Source organism: Thermoascus crustaceus (genome assembly GCF_041956765.1).
Source record: "Thermoascus crustaceus strain CBS 181.67 unplaced genomic scaffold VTN00scaffold_4, whole genome shotgun sequence".
NCBI lineage: Eukaryota > Fungi > Ascomycota > Eurotiomycetes > Eurotiales > Thermoascaceae > Thermoascus > Thermoascus crustaceus.
Genome location: NW_027192530.1, coordinates 236,342 through 260,072, shown reverse-complemented (window position 1 = coordinate 260,072; position 23,731 = coordinate 236,342). Strand labels below are relative to the sequence as shown.

General features: G+C 52.0%; 9 protein-coding genes across 9 annotated transcripts; 4 read left to right on the top strand and 5 right to left on the bottom strand.

Moving 5' to 3' along the window:
- Positions 1–800: 800 nt before the first annotated feature.
- On the bottom strand, positions 801–1,893 carry VTN00DRAFT_6688 (uncharacterized protein; the record flags this gene model as incomplete). The annotated part of the gene is made up of 4 exons (XM_069433351.1): positions 801–1,101; positions 1,419–1,631; positions 1,792–1,818; positions 1,880–1,893. 4 exons carry the CDS (start codon positions 1,891–1,893, stop codon positions 801–803), a joined length of 555 nt encoding a protein of 184 aa, XP_069286742.1.
- Positions 1,894–4,091: 2,198 nt separating this feature from the next.
- VTN00DRAFT_6687 (uncharacterized protein) lies at positions 4,092–6,498 on the bottom strand (the record flags this gene model as incomplete). Its single annotated transcript, XM_069433350.1, has 4 exons — positions 4,092–4,098; positions 4,165–4,578; positions 4,636–5,933; positions 5,995–6,498. The coding sequence occupies 4 exons, from the start codon at positions 6,496–6,498 to the stop codon at positions 4,092–4,094; spliced, it is 2,223 nt and encodes a 740-aa protein (XP_069286741.1).
- A 283-nt stretch (positions 6,499–6,781) lies between these two features.
- Positions 6,782–7,943, top strand: VTN00DRAFT_6686 (uncharacterized protein; the record flags this gene model as incomplete). Its single annotated transcript, XM_069433349.1, has 2 exons — positions 6,782–7,060; positions 7,185–7,943. The coding sequence occupies 2 exons, from the start codon at positions 6,782–6,784 to the stop codon at positions 7,941–7,943; spliced, it is 1,038 nt and encodes a 345-aa protein (XP_069286740.1).
- A 447-nt stretch (positions 7,944–8,390) lies between these two features.
- VTN00DRAFT_6685 (uncharacterized protein) lies at positions 8,391–9,524 on the bottom strand (the record flags this gene model as incomplete). Its single annotated transcript, XM_069433348.1, has 4 exons — positions 8,391–8,540; positions 8,599–9,224; positions 9,283–9,428; positions 9,520–9,524. The coding sequence occupies 4 exons, from the start codon at positions 9,522–9,524 to the stop codon at positions 8,391–8,393; spliced, it is 927 nt and encodes a 308-aa protein (XP_069286739.1).
- A 273-nt stretch (positions 9,525–9,797) lies between these two features.
- VTN00DRAFT_6684 (uncharacterized protein) lies at positions 9,798–10,574 on the top strand (the record flags this gene model as incomplete). Its single annotated transcript, XM_069433347.1, has 2 exons — positions 9,798–9,909; positions 10,042–10,574. 2 exons carry the CDS (start codon positions 9,798–9,800, stop codon positions 10,572–10,574), a joined length of 645 nt encoding a protein of 214 aa, XP_069286738.1.
- Positions 10,575–11,999: 1,425 nt separating this feature from the next.
- On the top strand, positions 12,000–12,870 carry VTN00DRAFT_6683 (uncharacterized protein; the record flags this gene model as incomplete). Its single annotated transcript, XM_069433346.1, has 2 exons — positions 12,000–12,694; positions 12,786–12,870. The coding sequence occupies 2 exons, from the start codon at positions 12,000–12,002 to the stop codon at positions 12,868–12,870; spliced, it is 780 nt and encodes a 259-aa protein (XP_069286737.1).
- Positions 12,871–13,809: 939 nt separating this feature from the next.
- Positions 13,810–15,522, bottom strand: VTN00DRAFT_6682 (uncharacterized protein; the record flags this gene model as incomplete). The annotated part of the gene is made up of 2 exons (XM_069433345.1): positions 13,810–15,459; positions 15,520–15,522. The coding sequence occupies 2 exons, from the start codon at positions 15,520–15,522 to the stop codon at positions 13,810–13,812; spliced, it is 1,653 nt and encodes a 550-aa protein (XP_069286736.1).
- Positions 15,523–16,309: 787 nt separating this feature from the next.
- Positions 16,310–20,139, bottom strand: VTN00DRAFT_6681 (uncharacterized protein; the record flags this gene model as incomplete). Its single annotated transcript, XM_069433344.1, has 5 exons — positions 16,310–16,602; positions 16,657–18,554; positions 18,606–19,816; positions 19,876–20,035; positions 20,102–20,139. 5 exons carry the CDS (start codon positions 20,137–20,139, stop codon positions 16,310–16,312), a joined length of 3,600 nt encoding a protein of 1,199 aa, XP_069286735.1.
- Positions 20,140–20,515: 376 nt separating this feature from the next.
- VTN00DRAFT_6680 (uncharacterized protein) lies at positions 20,516–22,273 on the top strand (the record flags this gene model as incomplete). Its single annotated transcript, XM_069433343.1, has 1 exon — positions 20,516–22,273. One exon carries the CDS (start codon positions 20,516–20,518, stop codon positions 22,271–22,273), a length of 1,758 nt encoding a protein of 585 aa, XP_069286734.1.
- Positions 22,274–23,731: the final 1,458 nt, after the last annotated feature.

Sequence of the window (23,731 nt, the reverse complement as noted above, 5' to 3'; positions counted from 1 at the left end):
GACGGTTGGATGCCCCTTAGGGGAAACAGCTCGGGCAGCTGAGAGGATACAGAAGGATGATGAATGGGGGCTGGCGGCCCTAGAGGAGGCAGAATGTGAGGGAGAAGGATAATAGGGGAGGGTGGCCTGCAGCAGGCAAGTGACACCCACACTGATACTGGCAACAAGGAGGGCTTATAAATGCCCAAAAGCCCTGCGCAACCAGGCGGCTTGGGGTGAGGAAAAGGTTCAGAATGGTCAAAGACGGGATTAGGGACTAATAGGGGCCTCTGCCCAAGAATCAGGGTCTGTCATAGCTGGAAGGCTCGGTATGGACGTTAAACTTGATTATAATAATAATAATAATAAACCATTGCAAAACTGCACAACTCAGAGCTGTTCCTACAATTTTATCCATGTCGTCAGACGTGTGAAGTATAATGGGAAACAACTATCTATGAATGCCATTGCGTCATATTCTATATACCTTGCTGCATTTTCTGATTAGAGTCTATGCTGACTTACAATTGGTCAAGATTAAATATGTTGGCATTGAGAGATTCATTGCACTGACTTGGACTCTTTTAAGTTGCCTATTAGTTTCTACTCATTATAAAAGTTATTCGTATAGTCTGCAATATTGCATTAAGGGAGAATTTTGGTCACTTTAATCAAAATTAGCATTCCTGGAGTCCCTTCCAGAAGGCGGAAGAGGGTCGATTTGGACATGATGTTGTCGAATATCATCAACGCTGCAGACTATACCAAAGTGCTTGGGGTCTAGAGAAACCCCTGTACGGCTCTTCTTCATCCAAGTAAGTTCAGTCATCAAGCAGCATTTGCACCACCTCCTTATGGCCATGAAGTGATGCTTCCTGTAGTGCAGTTCCAAAGCTTCCTTGACCAGAATTGACATCTGCCCCATTGTCCAGCAACATCTGCACTATCTCTTGCTGGTCATAAGCTGATGCTACATGCAGTGCACTGCCAAAACGTCCCAGAGCATTGACATGTACCAAAGTATCCACGCGGAGCATTGTCTGGTTCAGAGATTTTGGAAGCAGATATTGGTGTGAGAGCTGATACAGTTGTGCTATCTTGTTGCTCAGCACTGACCAGTTCCTGTAAGACCTTGTCAAGTCCGAGAAATCATGCGTAGTAAACAGGAGATGCATCGTAGGTTTCCTGTTCGGTTGAAGTAAAACATTTTCCATTTTTTGAGTCCACAATATTCAATTCAATCCAGGATAGGAATGAGTCTGGCCGATGCTTAAATAACTCTAACACAAGATCGTCGACTTTACAGGAAAGACCTGCTGCGCTTTTATAATGATAAATCCAATATTTGGCAGCAAAATGGGCCAATGGATATTTTCTGAGAATATTTTCATCTGTACCGATTCCAAATATTCCTGAACGGAAAAGTGAGCGATACGTACGACGTGGGCAGTCGGCTCACGCTCTTCAGGGGGTCATGGGAGTGCCATGGAAAATGCAGAAATCTAGGATCTTCACTAATGTCGACTTCGATGAAATCTGGGCAGATCCCAAGAATGTTACTAGCGTCCTGCACCCGACGTTTGCGATCGAGTTGTGCATTGTCGCCGAGTTCGACAGCCATCGCATCGATAAGTTCTTCTGCTACCAACGGTCTAGGAGAAAAGCAAAGTAATCGGGATCCGTGGAGCATATTCAATAAAATTATGCTCGATGGCGCAAAACATCCGTTCATATGTCTGATCAAGGGATCGAGGCAACGACTTGAGCAACCGATCCAGATGCTCTTCGCTCCGCGGACACGATTGCACAGACTTGAATTGGCATTCAACCCACCGAAATCTGAAAAGTTGTTAGTTAGTTATTTTTGCCGTCCCAGGTTATGTAAGTGGCCTTCACTTACACCCCTGAGCACATATGGACAATGCTTCTTGAATTTTCTCACGGATGGCCACCGTTTCTTGAGTTTCGGGTCTGTGTAAAGCCGACCCGATATAAAATTCGCAATATCGTCATCGACTCTATCGTTTCGCATCTGTATTTCCTCTCTGGAAGAGGGACGAGACTCGCGAATTTTAACTTCATCGCGGCTCGTGACGAAGAGATGCAGACTTTGCAAGGACCAGTGTCGCATTGTGTCCTAACGCGTCGAGCACGCCATCTGGAGCGTCGTATCGAGGACTTTCATCAAGCGCGTCCAACATGATATATACATGTTCAAAGCTCCGAATCAAGCATCGGAGCCTTTCGATCAGGACTTGTGTGGGAGGAATTCCCGTCTTATATGACTCATACAGACGCGAGAGATGCGCGGGACCGTCTCGACGCTGGTTCGATAGTTGTAGCAGCAACGCACGCAACATAGCAGACTCGTCCTTCTTTGAGTCATCATTGAAGGTGAAATAAAAGAAGGCTATCCCGATGGCCGAGTCAGACCTCCGGTGCCGAAAGGCATATTGAATCGCTGGAGCACAAGACAGACTTGCCGCACCCCGCAAAGCCATTTATCCAAAGAAATGGGTTTCCCTCTGTCAACCATTTCGTAAAGGTCGGGCTTTTTACGAAACATAGGCCTGTGCCGGGTTGTCTTTTTGTGCATGCTGCGTTATGGTTGACAGTTGCATCTGGAGCCTTGAGCCAATTCTGGACAGCCGATGAGAACTGACTAGTTCTAACCAAATTCAAAAAATGTTTGATGTCGTAAATGTCATCTTGGGCCTTCTTGCTGTCCTTGAGCTGTAATGCATCTAGCGCCAGCGATAGATTGTCACATATATCGGTGATGTCTTCGTCCAGCTTTTGCAAGGTGCTTTGTCGGAAAGGATAAGTGACTCGACGTACCGCAGCCTTAACGGAGGCCCTGAATCCGCCCCGATGAATTTTTGCTGAATTTTTGACACTCATGCAATTTTTGAAGTGGATCTCCGCAGTTTCTGATCAACTCTTCGATGTCCTTGATAGTGCTCTGTTCTTCAGGTCGATCTTTGTGTTTGCGGCTCGACAGCACCTCGTTTAAGGACCCCAAGGTGTCTTGAAGATTTTCAAGTCTTCTGATGGTCTTAGATATATCAGAATTCTGGTCCTTGTACGCTGTATAGAATGAAATAAGTGACTGCGAAACTTGGATCCCCAGCAAGATCAACCCCACCGCGCTTCCCGCGACAGAGAGTGGATCGCCCATTATGACAGTCGGCTCTCGGTCTCAAATGCAGTAATAGTACAGTTCAATAGATATCTTGAGTCAGGATAGTTACCGAGCGGAGAAAAAAGATTGAGATACAAAGCTGTGAGGAGAAACAAACCTAGCCATCTGCTCCCGAAGAACTTCCTCATGACACGTCTAACTGCTGGAAGGCTGTATCTGCACCATCGTCGCCTCAGTTAAGCGCCGGGCCAGAAAAAAAAAGCATCTTCTCGAGATTTGTTTCATGGCTGACTAGTAGGGTCTAAGCCTCAGTTGCTAAGAACCTAGGAAGTCTCAACTCTTGCGTAAGGATGAATGATTTGGCGGACGATGGCGATCGATGCAAGCTCTGCCGGGGTGTCATGCACATGTTAGTATGCACAACCGATAAGACAGTGTTCATGCTAACACCTGATGCTAAATGAGAGAACAAAACAGAAACGGTACATGCCATGTCTAAGATGACTCCGGAATTATCGAGAAAGACGTTGGAATGAGGGAGAACATGTCCAGAGAACGGTGAGCAGGTAGTATATCTAGAAAACGGAAGAGCGACAGGTGGGGAAAGGACTCCTGATGTAGACGGTGTTGAGGCAGTGTCCCGCCTTGCTTCTCATCTTGGATGCAGCAGCAAAGTTCCGTTGCATTTCATACCATACCATTTACAACCAAATTGGCAGGAACTCGGTGCCACACTCTGAGCGCACATGAAGAGGGCATTACGATGGTGATACCCGCAGGCAAAAGGCGAGATGAAATTTGTTCACAAGTCTATTGCTATGTATTTCCTACATCGCATTTGTATATTTTGATTGTTTCTACCTAACAGAAACGCAGTGATGTATTTTTCGCAATCAATCGGATATCGCACTCGCACGTTTGTCCACCGCCCGAAATGAGATGTGTATCAGTAAAGGAAAATCGTTTTAAATCACATACTGTATTACACAGTTAGCGAAAGCGTTACACTTCGAACTGAAGGAGAGATTAAAGAGGAAACGTACCGATCAACAGGACTGAGACCCAGCAGTCTCATGCCGTTGTGCAGGACCTGCCTGGCCGATTCGTACAGCGCCATGCGCGCCTTGGCCACCTCGGGCTCGCTGCCGACGACCTTGAGCACGTCGTAGCTGGAGCTGAGGATGTGCGTCATGCGGAACAGGTACGTCAGCACGGTCGTCGGCTCGAGCGTCTTGTTCGTGTTGAGCACGACGTCAGGCCACTGCGCCAGCAGGCGGGCCAGGTCCGACGCGTGAGTCTCGGTGAGGAGGTCCAGGTTCGCCGACTCAATCTCTTCGCGGGTCAGGCCCGACTTGCGGGTCATGGAGCAGAGACGGGCGTGTGCGTACTGCAGGTAGGGACCGGTGTCACCCTCGAACGAGGTCATGGCGTCGAGGTTGAAGTCGTAGCCGTTGATACTGCAGATGATTAGTCAGATGGGTCCAGCGAATAAGGCTGAGATAGAGGATACATACCGCTTGCCAGTCATGTCCTGCACCATGACGGAGGTGATACCCAGGATATCAGCCGTCTTGTACGGGTCCTCGACCTGCTCATACTTGGCGGTGTTCTTCTTCATGACCTCGTGCATCTTCTCACCAACATCTTTCAGGATGTCGTCCAGGAACTTGACGGTTCCCTTTCGGGTGCTCATTCCGCGGACCATACCGAAGTTGATGTGCTGGCAGCGCTGCGCCAGGTCCTTGCGGCCCATCAGCTCCGTGACCTTGAAGAGCTGGGCCAGGTGAAGATCCTGCTGCGCGGCAACGACGTAGATCATCTTGTCGAAGTGGTACTGCTCGTCACGCTCGACGATGGCACCGATATCACGGGTCAGGTAGAGCGGCGTGCCGTCCTTGCGGACGATGATGGCCTTTCCGAGTTTCTTGGCACCGTGCTTCTCGAAGTTCACGATCACGGCACCCTCAGACTCCTCCGACACGCCGGCCTTCTCCATGGCCTCATAGGCCGCCTTCAAGCTCTCGGGCTTGATTTGCGACTCACCGGAGTAGACGTCGAAGTCGATGTTCAGACGAGCGTACGTCTGCTTGTACTTCTCGATACTGAGGTCACGGAATCGTCTCCACAGGGCGAGAGCCTCCTCATCGCCATCCTCCATGCTCTTGAAGTAGCGACGAGCCTTCTCGTCCTCACTCTCGTCGACGAGCTTGTCGAGCTCCTTCTGCAGCTCCGAGACGTCCTCGTTCTTCTCCTTCTTGGCCTTGATCTGCTCCTTGAGCTCCTTGATGGGACCCTCCTCCTTGGCGACATCGTTGTTGACCTTCACGTAGACGTCGAACAGGTGGTTGATAGGGTCCTTGGTGAGCGCCTCCTCGCTACCGTAGCGCTTGTATCCGTTGGCAAGCAGACCGTACTGCTTACCCCAGTCACCCAGGTAGTTCATCTTGATGACCTCCCATCCCATGATGGTGTACAGGTTGGCGAGGAAACCGCCGATGATGGTACTGCGCAGGTGACCGGCGTGGAAGGGCTTCGCGATGTTGGGCGAAGAGAACTCGATGATGATCTTCTTGCGACCCTTGGAAGGGTCCTTGGGGTCGCGCAGACCCTGGTTGCCATTGGTACCGTAGTTGGCCCTGTTCTTGAGGATGCGGCTGATGACAGTCTTGGTCAGGGGCTGCTCCTTGAAGAAGAACTGCAAATGAGGGCCGGTGGGGTTCGGCGGGTGGACGAGGTCAGAGGGAGGGAACTTCTCAGCGAGCTCCTTGCCCAGCTCCTGAGGGTTCTTCCCTTTTATTTGCAGCGACGGGACCTGGATGCGACGAGATTAGTTACTCCATAGAAAAAATAAAATCAGACGGACAGAAACATACCGGCAGAACAAGATCACCCTTGTCCAGGGTGTTGGTCCACATCAACCGGGGGTAGATCTTCTGCGGATCGATCCCCGTCGCCTCGCCCAGCTTCTCCGCGATGTGCTCCCGGTAGATGTCGACAGGGTTCAGCGACGGATAGCAGTCCGGGAACTTGGACTGCTCGGTGGTGGAATGCAGGGTGAGACTCTCGACGGAGACGGGCAGCTGGCCCTCAGCCTGTGCCTGCGCTGCGGATGACATGACGGCGAACGGTTTCTGGCTCTGGTCGACCTTGGCGCGTAGAACAGCGTCCATGCAAAAGCCGCGGCGGCGTGGTTGGAGGAGGAGGGGTAGGGAGCGGAGGAGGGGTCGCGACGAGTGCAGGGACGGCGAAGCAAGGTGCAGAGGGAGACGCGGGCGACCGTACAGAGGGGAACGGGTGATCGAAGGTCTACAGAGATGGGTGGGCTGAAGGATGGCGTCTGAAAATCGCCAGGCCCCGCTTAGCAGATGGCGGCCCATAAACGGAGATCTCGAGTCATCCGGAGGGGAATTTTTTAACTCGTTCAACCAGCGACGCTCATACTGCCCGGCGGTGAACCTGTTGCCACGTGATGCCCCAGGCCCTAAGCCCTGGCGGCCTGCCCTGATCGGCCTGATCGGGCCGTGACGTCATGCGCAGACATCTACGACACCATGGACATCCATCCTGAGAGATCTCACCATTGCACACACATGTTGCCTGCCGCATCCGTGTGTGGCTCTGGGACGAGTCCACCGCTGTACTGTTCCGCAATTGACGATCATGGTTAAGAGCAAGAGCAAGCGACGCCAGGTAGCTGTCAGCAAGTCGATCCAGTCCGCGCTGTTTCGCGACCCCAAGCAGTTCAGGAAGACGGTCATCGCGCGGATCCTGGCCTTCTTCACACTCTGGCGCATCAGGCTGATCCGGTATGGATACGAATTGTACCGTCGTCTGCGCCACGAGGTGTGGGAGATCGACGAGGAGGAGTACAAGGCGTGCTTCCGGTTCGAGGAGGGGAAGGGGTTGCAGCCGATGGGTGATTTGGGGTATTCTGGTTCTGTAAGTATCAATTCTTTATCAATTTCTCTATTTTTTTTCTACATTTTTTGTCAATTGATCTCTTTAGTTTTCCCATTCTTACTTAATTCCACATTATCTACCCATACTAACTAACAAGATATAGACCTTCTTCATAACCTCCAACTCCAAATTCCTCATCAAATCCCTCCCCCGCCACTTCGAACACACCTTCTTCCGCGACGAGCTCTTCCTGCCCTACTACGACTACATGGCGAGCCACCCGGACTCCCTCCTCGTCCGGATCACCGACTTCCTCATCTCCCCCTACCACACCCTGGGCGGCCTCCTCCGCCTGACCCCCGCGCACCATGTCATCATGGAGAACGTCCTCTGCGGGCGCGAAACGGACCCGGCATCAGACAAGTGGGAGACCTACGACCTCAAACCCATCGATTATTTCTACCCCGAGCGGGATCTCCTCCCGGATCGACTGATGAGCGAGGAAACGATGCGGAAGTTAGTCGATACCTTCGACGACAAGATGCGGATCACGCGCGCGCAGTACGAGGATCTGAGGCGGACGATCGAGGAGGATACGGGCTTCCTGCAGGCCGCGGATGCGGTGGATTATTCGCTCTTCCTGGTGAGATTCCCCGCGACGTCGAAGCCGGATAATATCGTGGGGAGGAAGACGCAGTGGCGGACGGGCGTGACGTCCGCGGATGGGAAGTGGAAGTATCGCGCCGTGTTGTTGGATTTCTTCTTCGCGAAGCATACGTTCCATGCGCAGGCCGTGACGGGGGCCGTACAGACGTTTAATCTGGTCGGGAGGAAGGGGCCCATGTCGATCACGACGACGGCGGATGAGTACCGTCAGAAGTTTCTCGCGATGATTGATGGGATGATGGAGTTGCACGGCTAACTGGCAGTTTTGACTTCATTCCAGATATTTACCATGATGAGCTATCTATCGGTGAGTTACGATACCTTTCAAGGGAACTAATAGTCGAAAAATTACCTGACCTAATAATTTCACTTCATACAAGCATGCAAGCTGTATATTATATGACAAGATCTACCAGGAAAATAATAGGAACCAACACGAGGGATTGGGTACTGGATTGAAGAACGCCGTCTAAACCATAGCCGGGCAATACTCCTCTGTTCCAGACTCGTGAAAAGATGTCAATACTTTTAGCGTCCACCCGTCGCAAGGTCGTAACTAGACGGGATGGAGCAGATCATTGCGTCTCGTCATCTTCAAGTTCATCGCCATATCACTCCGATATACCCAGAAAGGCTGTTGAACGATGAAAAAAAAACATCGCGCACGGTCTCCCCAATGCCAACGGAGCTATGCGCATCGAATCTAGAAGCAAAAGACCTGGTCCTCCAGCTTGCTGACGGGTCTGGCCTTGGTGTAGCCAAGAGACTCGGTGGCTTTCTTCATGGCGCTCACCATGGGAGGGGGACCACAGATGAGGACCTTGATGTCGTTGGCTGGGGCGGGAAGGTGCTCCTGCAAGAATATGTCAGCTCTGGCGCAGAATGAAGCAACTGAGACACGTAGAACCGACCTTGATCATCTCAGCAGTAACGAATCCGACACCGCCCTGCCAGCCCTCGGGTGGGTTGTTCAGCACGTAGTAAACGCGGAAGCCATCGTCCTCCTTTGCCAGCTGGTCCAGCTCGTCCTTCAGCAGGATGTCCTCCGGGTTGACGTTGGCGAAGATCAGGTCCACCTGGGTGGTGTCGTTGCCGCCGTTACGGGGACGGTTGCGGATGATGGCCTTGATGATCTGCAGCATGGGAGTGATACCCGTACCACCAGCGATCATACCAATGTGTCTGCACATGTTGGGGGTGTAGACCATGGCGCCCTTGGGTCCGCGCACCTTCATGGTCTGTCCGATCTGCAGGCTGGCCAGATGCTTGGAGATGTTGCCCTGCGGGTACTCCTTGACGAGGAGGTCGAAGTAGCCCGCCTCGTTGTCAGAGGAGATAGGAGTGTAGGAGCGCACGACCTCCTTGGGCTGGCCGGGGATGGTGGCCGCGAGGGAGATGTGCTGGCCGATGGGCAGACCCAGGATGTCAGTCGGACGAGGCAGGGCGAAGCGGTAGATGGCGACATTGTGGGAGATGGCCGTCTTTTCCTTGAGCTCGAACTCCTGGAACTCGTTGGGGTTCAGCACTTTGCGCGGACCTGGAGATCGCACATCGTCAGCATTGTTTACACCGGTTACGACGGCAGAGGCACGTACGGTTGTTGAACAGCTTCCACCCAGACAGAACGGCAGCCAGCGCGACAGCATATGGGACCCATTCCTTCCTGACGATCGTGGTGCCCACGACCAGCAGGAGGGAAGGGATATAAACCCCATTGATGTTCTCTGAGGACAAGAGGCCGCTATGAGAAGCGCATGTTAGCGTCTGACTGGACACCATAAACACACAACAGCAAAGAAGATGGGGAAAAGAGCAATGGCAGGAAAACCAACCTCATGATGACTACTGCGCCTGCACTGAGAGCGAGGAGCTGGGGAAGCAGAAGAAGAATAGACGAGGCCGTGGCGACGGAGGAAGAACAGAACAGCTTTAAGTTTGTTGAGGCGGATGCGACAGCCGACGCGAGCCAGACCGGGCCGCGGAGTCCCCGCAAGACCGCTTGCCTGTTGGGGACGTCTGATAACGGTTTAAACACCATGTATTCCTAGTATATGCACTTTCTGGATAGATGTACAGATAAATATTATATATATAGAAGGGTCTTGACACCATGACTACACAACCCGCCCCCTTCAACCTGACGGAAGTCGACCGCCAGGTCCTGTCGCAGACCGACGACGAGTTCGTCCCCCATGACTGGGAGAACCTGAAGGACATCATCTGTAAGGAAAACATTACCCATTCTGCATATTTCACCCGAGCAACATCTTCCCTTGATTGATCTACATACATACATACATACAGCATCTACTGTAGTATCATCTAACATAGCCATCTTTTTCTTTCCACAACAGCACGCAACGATCTAGGCGCCCTCAAGCGCAAACCCTCTGATCTCATCCGATACATCGCGTGGTCGAACGACGTGCGAGCCGAGTACGGCTCCGTCACTAACTACATCGTCCAGCGGCGCTTGGGGTGGTCGAAAGATGGGGGTGATGCAGGCAACTTCCCCTTCCACGATCCGACCCCATTCGCCGACCCTCGGGACTACACGATCCTCCGCAACGACTGGCCCTACGGCCTCGCTCCCGGCATCACCCACCTCGTCGTCTGGCTCAAGACACCCATAGCGGTCAAGCCCGACGGGGACGGCGATCTGACGGACGAGTCGCGCGCGCGCATCGAGGACTTTGTGCGCCGCACGTTTGTCGCCCGTCTCGAGCAGACGGGTCGGTTCCCGGACCCGGGGAACAACGTCCTCTGGTTCAAGAACTGGATGGGCTTGCAGAGCGTGCGGGCCCTGGAGCATGTGCATATCCTTGTGAGGGATGTGCCTGAGGAGATCATCGTCGAGTGGACGGGGGAGAAGGATCTCACTCGATGATGCTTATGACCATTTATGATTGATGATCTGCCTTGGCTTTGTTGATCCATATCTCATATTATCTTGGATACAAGGACCGTTATATTTTGCACCTTGAGTAGAATAGAATATACCAAGTTGGAGCAGCCGTTGTGTGCATTGGAGTGGCGACTGAAGAAATCCCTAACTAGCTTTTTTATCCCCTTGAGCTCCATCCTTCCAGACGTCAGGATAGACGTCTGACGTGTGTTGCCAAAAAAAATTAGTCTAATCTAATATCCTCCCTTAACTTCTTGCAAGGATCCACATCATATGCTGAAAGCTAATCGACAACTGCCTTGCAACTTCGTCACTAATATGGCCATTGGCCATTGGATGTACAGGAGATGCATGATGTAAGGAACTGGGAGAGTGAATGGGATGAAATCTGCCAGCACCTTTTATTTCCCAATTTCTGACGTGAACCTCTCAACATCCGTAACAACCAAGGTATCATCAATCCAATATTCTCAATTCTGCTGTTCCTGGAATTGCCTTAGACACCAGTATCTATCTCTTAATCCAGTGAGCACATATCAGGGTTCGTGATTATCTGTGTAGCAGCAGTTTTCATACAACCTGCACCTGTGCTATAATACTCTGCCACTGCTGGACTATTCTGGTCAATTCTTTTATATCTCTCTCTCTCTCTCTCTCTCTTGTTCTCTGCTTGGGTATAGAAGTAGGTATATCGTTTACATATATTTTAAGCATTGAAAGCATCACGGTTCTGCTCGCCTTAACAATAAGCAGTCACTACTAAAGAATGCCTCCAGCCTAGGTCTTGCTTATAACATTTCTGAAGAACTTTGTTAGTTATTTACTTTTTCTTTATGCATAAATAGGGACAAAAAGAAAGTGTATAATTCCTGGTTATATGCATACTTCCCAGAGTGTATTCAATATCAACATGTAAAGAAAGTGATGGTTTCTAGAAGCAGGAAACATATCTGTCTGAATGAATGCCTCTTTATCAGCATTCTTATTACTAGAATCGCTGGCACCAGGTTAATAGGCTAGAGTTGTGTTGATTCCAATGAATCAGTCAAGGGAATTAAACATTTCAGGATATAAGGGTCCGAGTGGTATTTAGGATAGACAACCCTAAAAAGAATTGCAAAATGTAGAATTTGTCCTGGGAGGACGATGATTCCCAGAGGATCGATGAACCCAGGCATGCTCGAGATCATACATATCCCGTGGGTAGCCTCGTTTGAAGACCACAAACAGATCGTCTCATGTAACCGCACGTCCCTCAGGACCCCGCACGCTGGATCCCGCCTGCAAGGATGACTTTATAAATCCTGACTGACCTGTACGGAGTCTTTCCCCGTCCTTCCCTGCGAGGAAAAAGGATTCTGTGCTGCCTGTTAGATTATCAGGGTTACCACCTCAAGTCCTCCTAGAATGGCTTCTGCCCAAGTTCCCACGCGCGTTTTCGCGGGAGTGACCATCCCAGACACTCCGCTTGTCACCAAGGCCCTCGAGTTTGCCAGAGCCCACTTGGCGGACTACGCCTATAACCACGTCCAGCGCTCTCTGCTATTTGGCTTTATCATCGCCTCCAAGATTCCTGCGTTTCAAGATCGCGACGTGGAGGCACACGCCGTCGCCGCCATTCTGCACGATCTCGGCTGGGACCCGACGGGGGAACTCATCTCCAAGGACCGCCGTTTCGAGGTTGACGGGGCGGAGGCTGCGCGAGAATTTCTACGCAGTGAAGGTTCTTCGACGGAGTGGGATAAGCATCGCCTCCAGCTCGTCTGGGACGCCATTGCGCTCCACACCATTGGCAGCATCGTGTTTTACAAGGAGCCGGAAGTGCAGGCCTGCTCGTACGGCATCTGGGCCGATTTCCAGGGGCCCGATCGCGTGCCGAATGGCCTGTTGACGTGGGATGAGTACAATCGGGTCGTGGCGGAGTTACCGAGGCTCGATCTGATGAAGGGGCTCAAGGAAGTGATGTGCCATCTCTGTATCACTAAGCCGGAGACAACTTACGACAACACCGTGGGAGAGTGGGGTGACAAGTATGTGGAAGGATACAGTCGAAAGGGCAAGCTCACGCAGGACCTCCTGGACACTTGTGATCTGGATGACCTGTAAGTCCAGAGAGAAGACAATCCCTCTCTGCAAAAATAATCATAAGAGCTGTTTGGACAGATCAATCTGACAAACGTGATATGATTCTAGATGGGCCTGCGGAACAAAAGATGGCGACAAGTGTATCCAATTCAAGATCAATACTTGCCCACTGAATAATCTAGTAAATCATTAGGTGTTTAAAATCAGCACTGGAGCCTGTTAAAAACACCGTGCAACAGTCCAGAGAACAGGAGATATATAGCTCTTTGGATTATGCAGTCACCAAAGCCTCAGCGTGGTGGCTGTCAAAAGAAGTCTCTTAAACAGATTGTAAATTGGCACTGGAAGAATCGGTTGATTTATGTATATGATATTTGACTCGGCAGCTCTGGCTCTCCAAAGCTTTGGCTTCTGTGTCCGGTTCCTCAAAACAATCGTTCATATATATTTGTTGTTTCTCAAAGCAATCATCCACATAGGTTCGTTCGTGTTGCTCAAATGACTGTCCATATATGTTTGACCTAACCTCAGATCGGAAGTCTGTCATCTAGTGCTGGGTCTGGAACTCCTTGGTTCAGTCATCCTGCGCCTTCTGGGACTGTCTGATAGCAGTGTGAACTTAACCAACATCTTCTTGCAATCTCTGTTTGTCGGATTCGTTCTCGGTGTGAAGCTTCCTTTTGGTACGAAAAGCAGGTTGCATATTACCGTCAGATTGAGGATGGTCTCGACTGCCCTGTATAAATCTTGTCCTCTCAAGGGTGGGTTCTGATGCATGCCTCAGGGAAAGATGCCAAGATGCCTCTCTTCTATGTCGATTTTAGCGCACTTTCGGGGGTAAAGCCAGAAAGCAACCACCTTCTATACGAGAATCGCGAGCCGTCCAATTCTCGTCTCGAGACGAGACTTCCACATATACAACGAAAACAAGAAGTCTCCCATGGTCTTCTGCGCTGTGGAGGATTGCGAATCGGACGTGTCAAGCGCGACTGTCCGTCTTCCTGTGAGGTCGATCCTCTACTCTGAGCTTTCTCGTGAAGTTTTAATGAGATGTCTAGGAACTATGTACTTTGTTTGCCACTCGGACCCTTATCTCCTGCGACGTTTAGCTCCCTTGACGGATCCATTGGAGTCAACGCAACTCTAGCCTATCCACTTGGTGCCAGGGCAGTTGATATATCACCTTTTCGTGCCAGTCTGAAGGCGCAAACCAAGTGCAAACCCCCACACGTTCACAAGGTACCTCTTTCCAGTCCTTCTCGTTACTAGATTCGGTTCGACGGAGCAATAAGCCAACATGCTTACGGAAGACCCTCCCATCCATACTCCAAGATTCCTTAAGATCGCCCAGGAGAAGAACCCAAAGATTCTGGCCGCCAAGCTGGGAGCTGAGAACCGACCCAGCGACCAGGTGGTCGTGGTCCGATTGCACTTTCAGCAACAGCGAACTTTGGACGTGGCTGTCCAGAGTAAGCCGGAGATGCCATATATCAGTACCCGTGGCCACTTCTTCTTCAGTCTCCTTTGCCACCTGAAGCAAGGCTGGAAAGGAACAGCATTTCCCTTTGGCAACAACAGCCCCAGAGGAGGGATCGGCAAAGATGGTGCACAGATGCCTTGGTCCCCTGCAGATCAGGAAGTCGTCTGGAACAGTTGACGCTTCCGTGATACGCCAACTCTTCCCACTCGCTGGACGCTCTATGTGGATGAATAGCTGTCCCAGAATTGGACTCCCTGCATTTATCGCCAGAGCAAACTCGTCAATGAGCTCTTCCAATGTGGGGTTATCATTCGGGCGCGCTGATTTGCCTACACGAATGTTGTATATTTGCATGATGGCATAAACGCGATCGACTTTGCGAGACGTCATGCGGTAGCGAACTGATCCATACTGGACGTTGGGGTTGGTGCTGAAAAGGTAGTAGAAGCCTACTTGGAGAATCTGCTTCTTCGTGGCCAAGACCCGATCGATGATGGTCTGTTTGTTTTCGGCCGGCAGCAGGTTAGGTCTCCTCTCCAGTTTCTCGAGATCCTGGTATATGTTCTGGCAATGGTTAATAAACATCGTGAGAAAAGTGTAGTGCTCGTTTGGATCCCACCAGACAGGCTCGGCCTCGGCCGGTAGTACCAGAGCGTCATTTCTGAGGACGACCTCCTGAAGAGTCCATGTAGACGTGAACCACGGATCCTTAAAGATATAGTCCAAGGCTTTATGCAGATTGTCGATAAGGCTTTGAGGCTCCCACCTGGAGTTCAGTCTGTCGATGTACTCACGTAGGCCAATGCCATATTTCTGCACATCTTGTACGGTTGATGCCAAGGTTTCCGTGCGAAGGCGGCACAGCCAGACGAAGACCTTGTGTGCCTGCTTGAAAATACTGGCCTGCCGACCAATCTCGGTCGCTTTATCCTTCGCATCCTCCTGGTCGATACAGGCAATATCGATCCACGCCCACTCAACACCAGACTCAAGCATCTTGTTGACGACCTTTTGGAAGGCCTCCACCGTGAAATGTTCGTCTTTTATCGGGGGTATCTTCCATGAAACCCCCTTGACAGGCAACGTAGGCCCCCCGGCCTCGTCTCTGATTGCCCAGCGGCCCCAGGTGTACGTCAGAATGGCGTACTTGGGCTTATGTGCGGTCTTCTCTACGGTGCGGTAATTGTCGTTCTCATCTTTTTCGATGGCAGTCATGGTGGGGATATGGAGCAGGCGATGGGGCCAGTACTCGCCCACGCTCTCCCAGCCATAGGGAAGCTTTCCAGCCGGAAAGGGATGCTCCTGGACATTTTGTGTCAGCATGTACGGCTACCAGTCTCGCAGGTCTGCATCGAGATGCACCATTTGTATCCGCCAGTGACAATTGATACGCACGCGTATGAGTTCAATCTGTTGTCTCTTATTCTGACTTTCGTCTGCAGTTAGACGTAGTCAAGGAATGGGGTGCAATTTTAGGCGTGATGTTGTCCCTCAATGAAACTGTACGGTGCCTCGGGCGCTTCACGATCAGACTCAACATGGCGGAGAATCGGGCATTGATTGACCTGGATTACCCCACCAGCCTTGCCAGTTCACTCACCAATTGAACCTAGTTCTCCAGCACAACTTCGCCTCCTTCAGTCTATGCCATCTTCGTCGCTCAGATAGTACATCGGTCATTCGCCGTCATCAATTGCAGCAGAGGTCGGGCAAACTGAGCGAAGTGCTGAGACTTGAGACTGTTGACCACAAATTATTAAGTACACTACTGAATCATATCTTAGAAGGGATGGAGAGGTGCTAGCAGATTTCATTCATTCACTCGCCCAGTCCTAGATACATCACATCACATCCTTGCCCTTCCATCGATCGATGGAATCGAATTGAATTGAATTATGGGGTAAACAACCGTCATCGCGACGGTAGGAAAAAGGGGAGAAAAAGCAAAGGTAGTCCCCGGGATACACCGCACCAGAGACAGGCCAGTCCAGAACTATAGTACCTAACTAATAAAGACAGCACACGAAAATCGAGAATGTAGAAAAAGAGAACACATTCATAGCAAGAAAGGCCCCTCCCATAATCCATGGCTTCGTCTGTCCATTCGACTTCCTCGCGTCGTCCGTACCATACCATACTGCGTAAAAGGAGATCAAGTCTTCTGCTCCTCGACGAACTTCAATGCCTCCTCTCTCGACACGACATCGATCGTACTGGCCTTATTCCGGAAGCTGACGCCGTAGCATTTCTCCGCCACGTGCAACATCTCGGGTCGGAAGGTCGTGCAGATGAACTGACCGTTGGTCGAGTCCGAAATGGACTTGAGCATCTGCGCAACGGCGGTACGGTACTGAGCGTCGAGGTTGGCGTCGATCTCGTCGAAGAGGTAGAACGGGGCGGGGTCACAGGCTTGGATGGCAAATACCAGGGCGAGAGCGCACAGACCTAATCCTGCTGTTAGTAACGATGCGCAAAGATGAATGTGTGGAGACAACTCACTTTTCTGTCCACCACTAAGCTGCTGAATGCGCTGCTGCTCGTCATGCTTGCTGTTGAAGCTGACGCTGATGCCGACTCCAATGTAGTTTTCGACGCTATCGCGCTGCTGTTCGTCATCGGACTCGACCTCGTCATCCTGCCTCATGGCTCGATCCGACTTGCGCTGGATGATCAAGCGGCCGCGACCGGCGGGAACAAGCTTCTCGAAGACGTTCGCAAACTCGCGAGACACCTGCTTGAAAGTCCGCTCGATGGCTTCATCCTTTCGCTGATCAAGTACCATGATCAGCTCGTCAATCGACTTCTGGGACGCATCCAGTTCCTCCCGTCTCTTGGTCAGCGTCTCGCGCTGCTTGGTGAAGTTGTTGTACTGCTCGAACGCCTTCTTGTTGACATGCGAGTACTTCTTCAGCGCTTCGTTGACCTTGTGAAGCCTCTTGACGACGGTATTGGAGTCTGTGTTCTTGAACTTCGTGAAGGCCTCATCCGGCAGGACACCCAGGTCACGGATGTTGGCGCTGCATTCGGCGGCCTGCTTGGTCAAAGCAGCCTTCTTCTGCATGCTCTTCTCCATCCGACGCTGATGCTTCTCGATGGACTTGGCCAGCTCCTCGAGTTCTCGCCGAGTTTCGGCCTTGCGTTGTTCAAGCTGGCTGACCTGGTTGTTAGCCTTTTCAACGGACTCTTCCACCTGCCGGAGGCGCTCGTTGATATTCTCGAGAGCCTTGCTAAGACGCTTCAACTCCCGCTGACTCTCTTTAAGGTTGCCCTGAGTAGCATACTCTCCCAGGTCCTGGTCCTGGCTGACGAGTTGGTCGAGACGAGGGTTGAGATTCTCACGCAGCTCTACTTCCAGGACCGATTTGCGTGCCTCGAGCTCGCTGCGTCGGCTAGAAAGCTCGGAGTATTGCCGCCGGAGATCCTGGACGGTAGAGCTGAGCGTCTCCAGACGCGCCTCTTCTTCACTAGTGAGCGCCTTCTGGAACGGACAGGACATTTCTGCCTCGAGAGCTTGGACCTGATCATTCAAAGCAGTCAGGTTCGCATCAATGCCGCAGAGAGATCGCTTCTTGGCATCAAGGTTGTCGTGCTTGTTCTGGAGCAGATCACGCTTGCTCCTGAGCTCCTGCCGCAATGGCCCGCTGCTCCCCTGGACCTGTTGTCTCTGCTGCTCCAGCTTCTGCAGTTCACCGACGGCCTTAGTGATAACCTGATCCATCTTCTCCAGCTCTCTCCGGATCTCCGCTCCACGGCTCTTCTTCGCTTCGTATTCGTCACGCCATTTTGCAAGGTTCTTGACGGCGTCCAGGCGCGATTGTCGGGAGTCGTGGAAACCACCAGTAAGCGCACCTCTCTTATCTGACCGGTCACCTTCAGGGGTGATGGCGTTGACGCCGTGGCTGCGGGCATATTGGGATGCAACCTGCAAGTTCGGACAGATGATCGTCTTGCCAAAGACATGCTGGAAAGCTCTCTCATAAGCAGGATCAAACTGCAGCTTCTCGATCATCGGTATTGTGTCGCTGGCCTTCGGCATGTTCACCAGCCGAGGCTTAAGTCGGTTGAGGGGCATGAAGGTGACTCTGCCGGATCTTTCCTTCTGCAGGATCTCGAGAACTTTTGTGGCAGTCTCATCGGTATCAACCACATAATGGAAGAGACTTTGGCCAGCAGTGACCTCAACAGCCGTGCGATATCTGTCGTTGACTTCGAACAGCTCAGCGAGCGTACCGTAGACACCCTCGAGGTTATATTGACGCTTGATTCTACGCACCGCCGCGATTCCACGGTTGGTGTTGTGGTCCATCATATGTGAAAGATTGCGCTCTGCCCGGTCCACTTCCTGCGAAGCATTAGACAGGACCGAATCGAGCCGCGCTTCTTCTCTCCACAGTTCCCTGTATTTGGTTAGCGAACACATGTAGGATTGGAGTCGCACGGTAGCTTACTTTCTCTGGTCCATTAGGCGGTCCCTCTCATCCTTGGCAGCCTGGACCTGCCGTTCCATCGACTGCATCGTGTCCCCTCTGCCCTCGATCTGCTTGCGCAAGTTCTCTACCTCTTGCTCCAGGGCAGCAATTTCATTCTCCAACTCCTTGATGTCTTCGGCAGTCTGCATTTTCACCGCCTTCACCGTAGAGATGGAAGTATAATTGTCTCTGATTTCCTTCTGCAACCACTTATCCCGTTCCGACTTGTTCTTGAACCGAGAATTCCGGCCCTGCTTTGCGTATAGTCGCTGGCGTGAGGTCTCAGCCTCATCGAGCTGTGCCTTGATATTATCTTCCTGCTCCTTCTCAGCATTGAAACGAGGAATCAGTTCCGCAAGTTCAGCTTCACGCTCCTTGATGGCTGCCTGAACAGACTTCAAATCGGCGTCGTTGCGCGCCTTAGACTGCAGCGCAGCGGACTGGCCATCTGAAAGTGCCTTGGCCTGCAACTCAACCTGGGCCAACAAGCGGGAGGTCTCGCGACGTTCGTCTTCTAACTGAGCCTTGTCCACTTTCAGGAACTCGATCTGTTGCTTGCACTCCGCGATCTGCGCGTCGATCTGCGCCATTTCCTTCTCACCCTGGATGAAGTTCTCGCGGTTCACATCCGTGTCCTCGACACCCGTCTGTCTCTGTCCTTCGAGAGCTTCGAGCGCGGCGGCGATCTCAGCCTGCTCACGAGAATAAATCGTGTATTCAAGACATCTCCTTTCCCGGTCCTTTTCTTGGAAGTTCCTGAGTTCATCTTTCTCCTCCTCCAGCTCACTCAGCCGCTCATTGATGTAATCCAGCAGTTCGTCGATCTTGGCCCGCTTGTTATTGGTCTCGTTCATGATCTTCAGGGACTCCGCACGACGGGCCTCGTACACCTGCGTACCGGCGACCTCCTTCAGCAGGTTCAGACGCTCCGAGTCTTTCATGTTCGTCAGGGTAGTGACACGGCCCTGGGGCACGATATAGTAGGGGTTGGATCGGGAGAAACCGGCGGACTCGAGCAAGTTCATCACGTCGGCCTTGGTCGCGTTCTTGCGGTCGAGGGTGTATTCGTCCTTCTTCAGCCCAATGGTCCGACGGAGGACCAGCTCCGGCTTTCCCGTGGGGAATCTGTCGTCGGAGTTATCGAAAATGACCTCGACGTAGGCCGACATCACGGCGGAGCCGGATCCCTCCTGCGAAGTGTAAGCCAGTCTGTTTCATCCACCGGAACAGGAGCAATTGTAGAGCGTACGTGCAAGAGGGCCTGCCGCTCCTCCCTGCCCATCTGCGTGTAGGCGTCGCCGAGGATGAAACGGATCGCGGCGAAGAAGTTGCTCTTGCCGGAGCCATTGCGGCCGACAATGACATTGTGCTTGGGGGAGAAGGGCTCGATGACCGTCTGGTCTTTGTAGCTGTTGTTTTCGGGGCAGTCAGCATCTGCGATAGAGACTCAGGAACGATCATGCGACTGGACCTACCTCTTGAAGCCCTGGATGATAATCTGCTTGATGTACATCTTGACGAGAGAAACACGCGCAACGCGACACAGACGCCTAGCACGACCGCAGCATCACGGACGAGCCGTGACTGTTATGACCAGATGTCAAGATAAAGGAAAAGGAATGGAGACACGGGCTCCACGAGACAGAAGCACAGCCCTATGGAGACGTCGGGGGTCGCGGGAGAGCGAGAGATGGAGCTTTGCGATGAGGCCGCGCGCGCTCTCTCAGCCTGGACTGGCGCGTCTCGTGCTGCCTGAGGCTGCGGGCGGGGTCTGCCGGGCGGTCTGGCCGGTTCTGCCGCACTGTGCGCTCCAACGTCACCGTCCACTTTTTCTCCCAGAGGAAGTTCAAGTTCTCGTTCACCGGCGACAACAGGAATATCTACCAGCCATGGCGTCCCCTGACGGTGGCTCCCATGCCGCTGGCATCGCCGACGGCCTTGCCCCTACCCACACCTACATCCCTAACCGGGGCTACGTGAATGAGCACGAGGACAGCCCCGCCCATGCGGTCCCCGCGCAGCAAGAAGCAGAGGAAGACGAGGAAGACGACGAGTACTACGATGACATCTTTGCAGATGAGGAGCTGGACGTCGAGGACTTTACCTCCTCGAACCCGGCCGACTTTACAAAGTCCTACAACCGCCAGCGCAAGCTGAACGAGGTCGCCGCGGACCCCAACGCCCCCAAGTCGTCCTACCCGAAGATCAACCCTCAGAAACCTACCGTCAACACCTACGCCGCAGTCGACGACCAGATCCGGTCTCTGGCGCGCCATGCAGCCAAGATCCGTCTCGATGACCAGCAGTCTGGGATGGGGGGCAAGGGAGAGCGCGTCGCGGATAAGAGTGACCGCGCGACGTCGGAGCAGGTGCTGGATCCCCGGACGAGGATGATTTTGCTGCAGATGATCAACCGGAACATTGTGTCTGAGATTAACGGGTGTCTGTCGACGGGTAAAGAAGCGAACGTCTATCATGCAGTCTCGCTGCCGGAGGACGGTGACGAGACGGCCACGCCTGTCCAGCGCGCCATCAAGGTCTACAAGACCAGCATCCTGGTCTTCAAGGACCGCGACAAGTACGTCTCGGGCGAGTTCCGCTTCCGCCAGGGCTACAACAAGAGCAGCAACCGTGCGATGGTGAAAGTCTGGGCAGAGAAGGAAATGCGCAACCTGCGACGTATCCACGCAGCGGGCATCCCCAGCCCGGAACCCATGTACCTCCGTCTGCATGTCCTGGTCATGGGCTTCCTGGGCAACTCCAAGGGTGTCCCCGCTCCCCGTCTCAAGGACGTCCAGTTCGACATCCCCGACCCGGAGGCCAAATGGCGCTCCCTGTACATCGAGCTCCTGGGCTACATGCGCGTCATGTACCAGACCTGCCGACTCGTCCACGCTGATCTGAGCGAGTACAACCTGCTCTACCACAAGGACAGACTGTACATGATCGACGTCAGCCAGAGCGTCGAGCACGACCACCCGCGCAGCTTGGAGTTCCTGCGCATGGACGTGAAGAACGTAACGGACTTCTTCCGCCGGAAGGGCGTGCACACGCTCCCCGAGCGGACCATCTTCGAGTTCATCACCGCGGCCGAAGGCCCGACCACCGTCTGCAACGAGCTGACCGACGCGATCGAGAAGCTGTTCGCTGCCCGCGCGGTGGAGGAGGAACACGAGCACGAGACCGAGGTCGACACCGCCGTCTTCCGCCAGCAGTACATCCCGCAGACGCTGGAGCAGGTGTACGACGTCGAGCGCGACGCGGAGAAACTCCGCGCCGGTGAAGGCGACGATCTGGTCTACCGCGACTTGCTCGCCGTCAACAAAAATAAAAACAAACCTGCCCCCGCAGGACCTTCTGTCACTGGCGACGCCGAATCCGACCACAGCGGCGGCGTCACCGTCTCGGGCTCTGAATCTGAAGCCGAGTGTGAGTCTGACGCCGAAGCTGAAGCTGAGGTCGAAGGCGAAGGAGCGAAAGAGAAAGACCCCTTCGCGAAGAGACCCCCGCGCGGGAAACGCTTCGAGGACAAGGAGGCCAAGCGCGAGCACAAGAAGCAAGTTAAAGAAGAGAAACGCGAGCAGCGCGCCAAGAAGATGCCCAAGCATGTTAAGAAGAGGTTGATTGCGAATTCGAAGAGGAGGTAGAGTTATATTTGAAGATATGACCCATCCAGTTTCCGGTGTCTTTTCTGTTCGGTTTTGTCTTTCCGTTGAAGGTCTTGTTTTGTTTCTGGTTATGTTTTTTTTGCAATGTATTGCATTGCGTTATATGACATGATACGGATATACGTTATGATTAGATTAGGTTTTTGTTTTCTTGTCAAGGTTCGGTTAACAAAAAGGTTAGGGCATACGGAAAAGTATGGAATAAATAGCATATACCTTATACAGTACATACACAAGCTAGGTGATCAACGGGCAGAATATAAAAAGAATGAACGGAGTTGGCATCGATAGCATTTAAATCTTCAAAACCCTACACTCTACCTGTGCTTCCGCCCCAACGTCGTCCCGTGTTGGTGCGTCCCACCGGAACGGAGTTTTTCACCGCAACGGAAGATTTTTACTATTTCTCAAAATTATACCCTACCACGATGCCAAAATCGCCAGATAAAATCGAATCTCAAATCCAGGAAGCTTTAAAAAAGGCTTCCTGTCAAAAAAACCAAATTTCGCCGTGTTGGCGCGAAAATTTGACATGCCTGTTGGACGGCTTTGTGAACGCTTCAAGGGTCGGCCACCAAAAACCACCAATATCCCATGCAATAAGGCACTAGATGACCAGCAAGAGAAGGCAATTATTCACTGGATTTGACAGCTTGATTCCCTACATTTGCTGCCTACACCATAGATGATTGAGGGCTGTGCAAACCAGATTTTGCAGAGGAATGCTTTATCTATATCTGAGCCGGCTCCGCGCGTAGGGGGAAACTGGGTATATCAGTTTATTTCGCGCCTTCCTGACGACCTACATCTTATTAAACAGAAGCCAATTGAGAAAGAGCGACTAGGGGCAGAAGATATTGGTATTCTGACATATGGGTTTGATCTCTTGGAGCCATATATAGCCCAGATTCCACCAAAGAATATCTATAACTTTGATGAAAGTGGCTTTCAGTTAGGGGGAGCAAAATCTCAAAAAGTTGTCACTTCCAACCCTATATGGGCCTCCTGAGGTATTGTGACTAGTGATATAAACAAATCCTTAACAGCTATTGAGTGTATCACAGCTGATGGCACTGTTATTCCTCCATACTTCATCTTTAAGGACAAATATCATCTAGAATGCTGGTATCAACAAGCTCCCAATTCAGCAGATGATTATTGAATTGCTACAGCACCCAAAGGATATACAACAGATGAAATTGCACTGGATTGGATCAAGCACTTCCATCAGCATACAGAAAAGTGGGCTAAGACTGATACAAGACTATTGCTTATGGACAGCCACAGCTCCCATCTCACATATAATTTCCTGGATTTTTGTGAGAAAAACAACATTATACCCTTCTGTTTTGTGCCTTATACAACTCATCTTGTCCAGCCACTTGATGGCCAGCCTTTCCAGGCCTATAAACACTATTTTTGCAAGAAAAACAATGA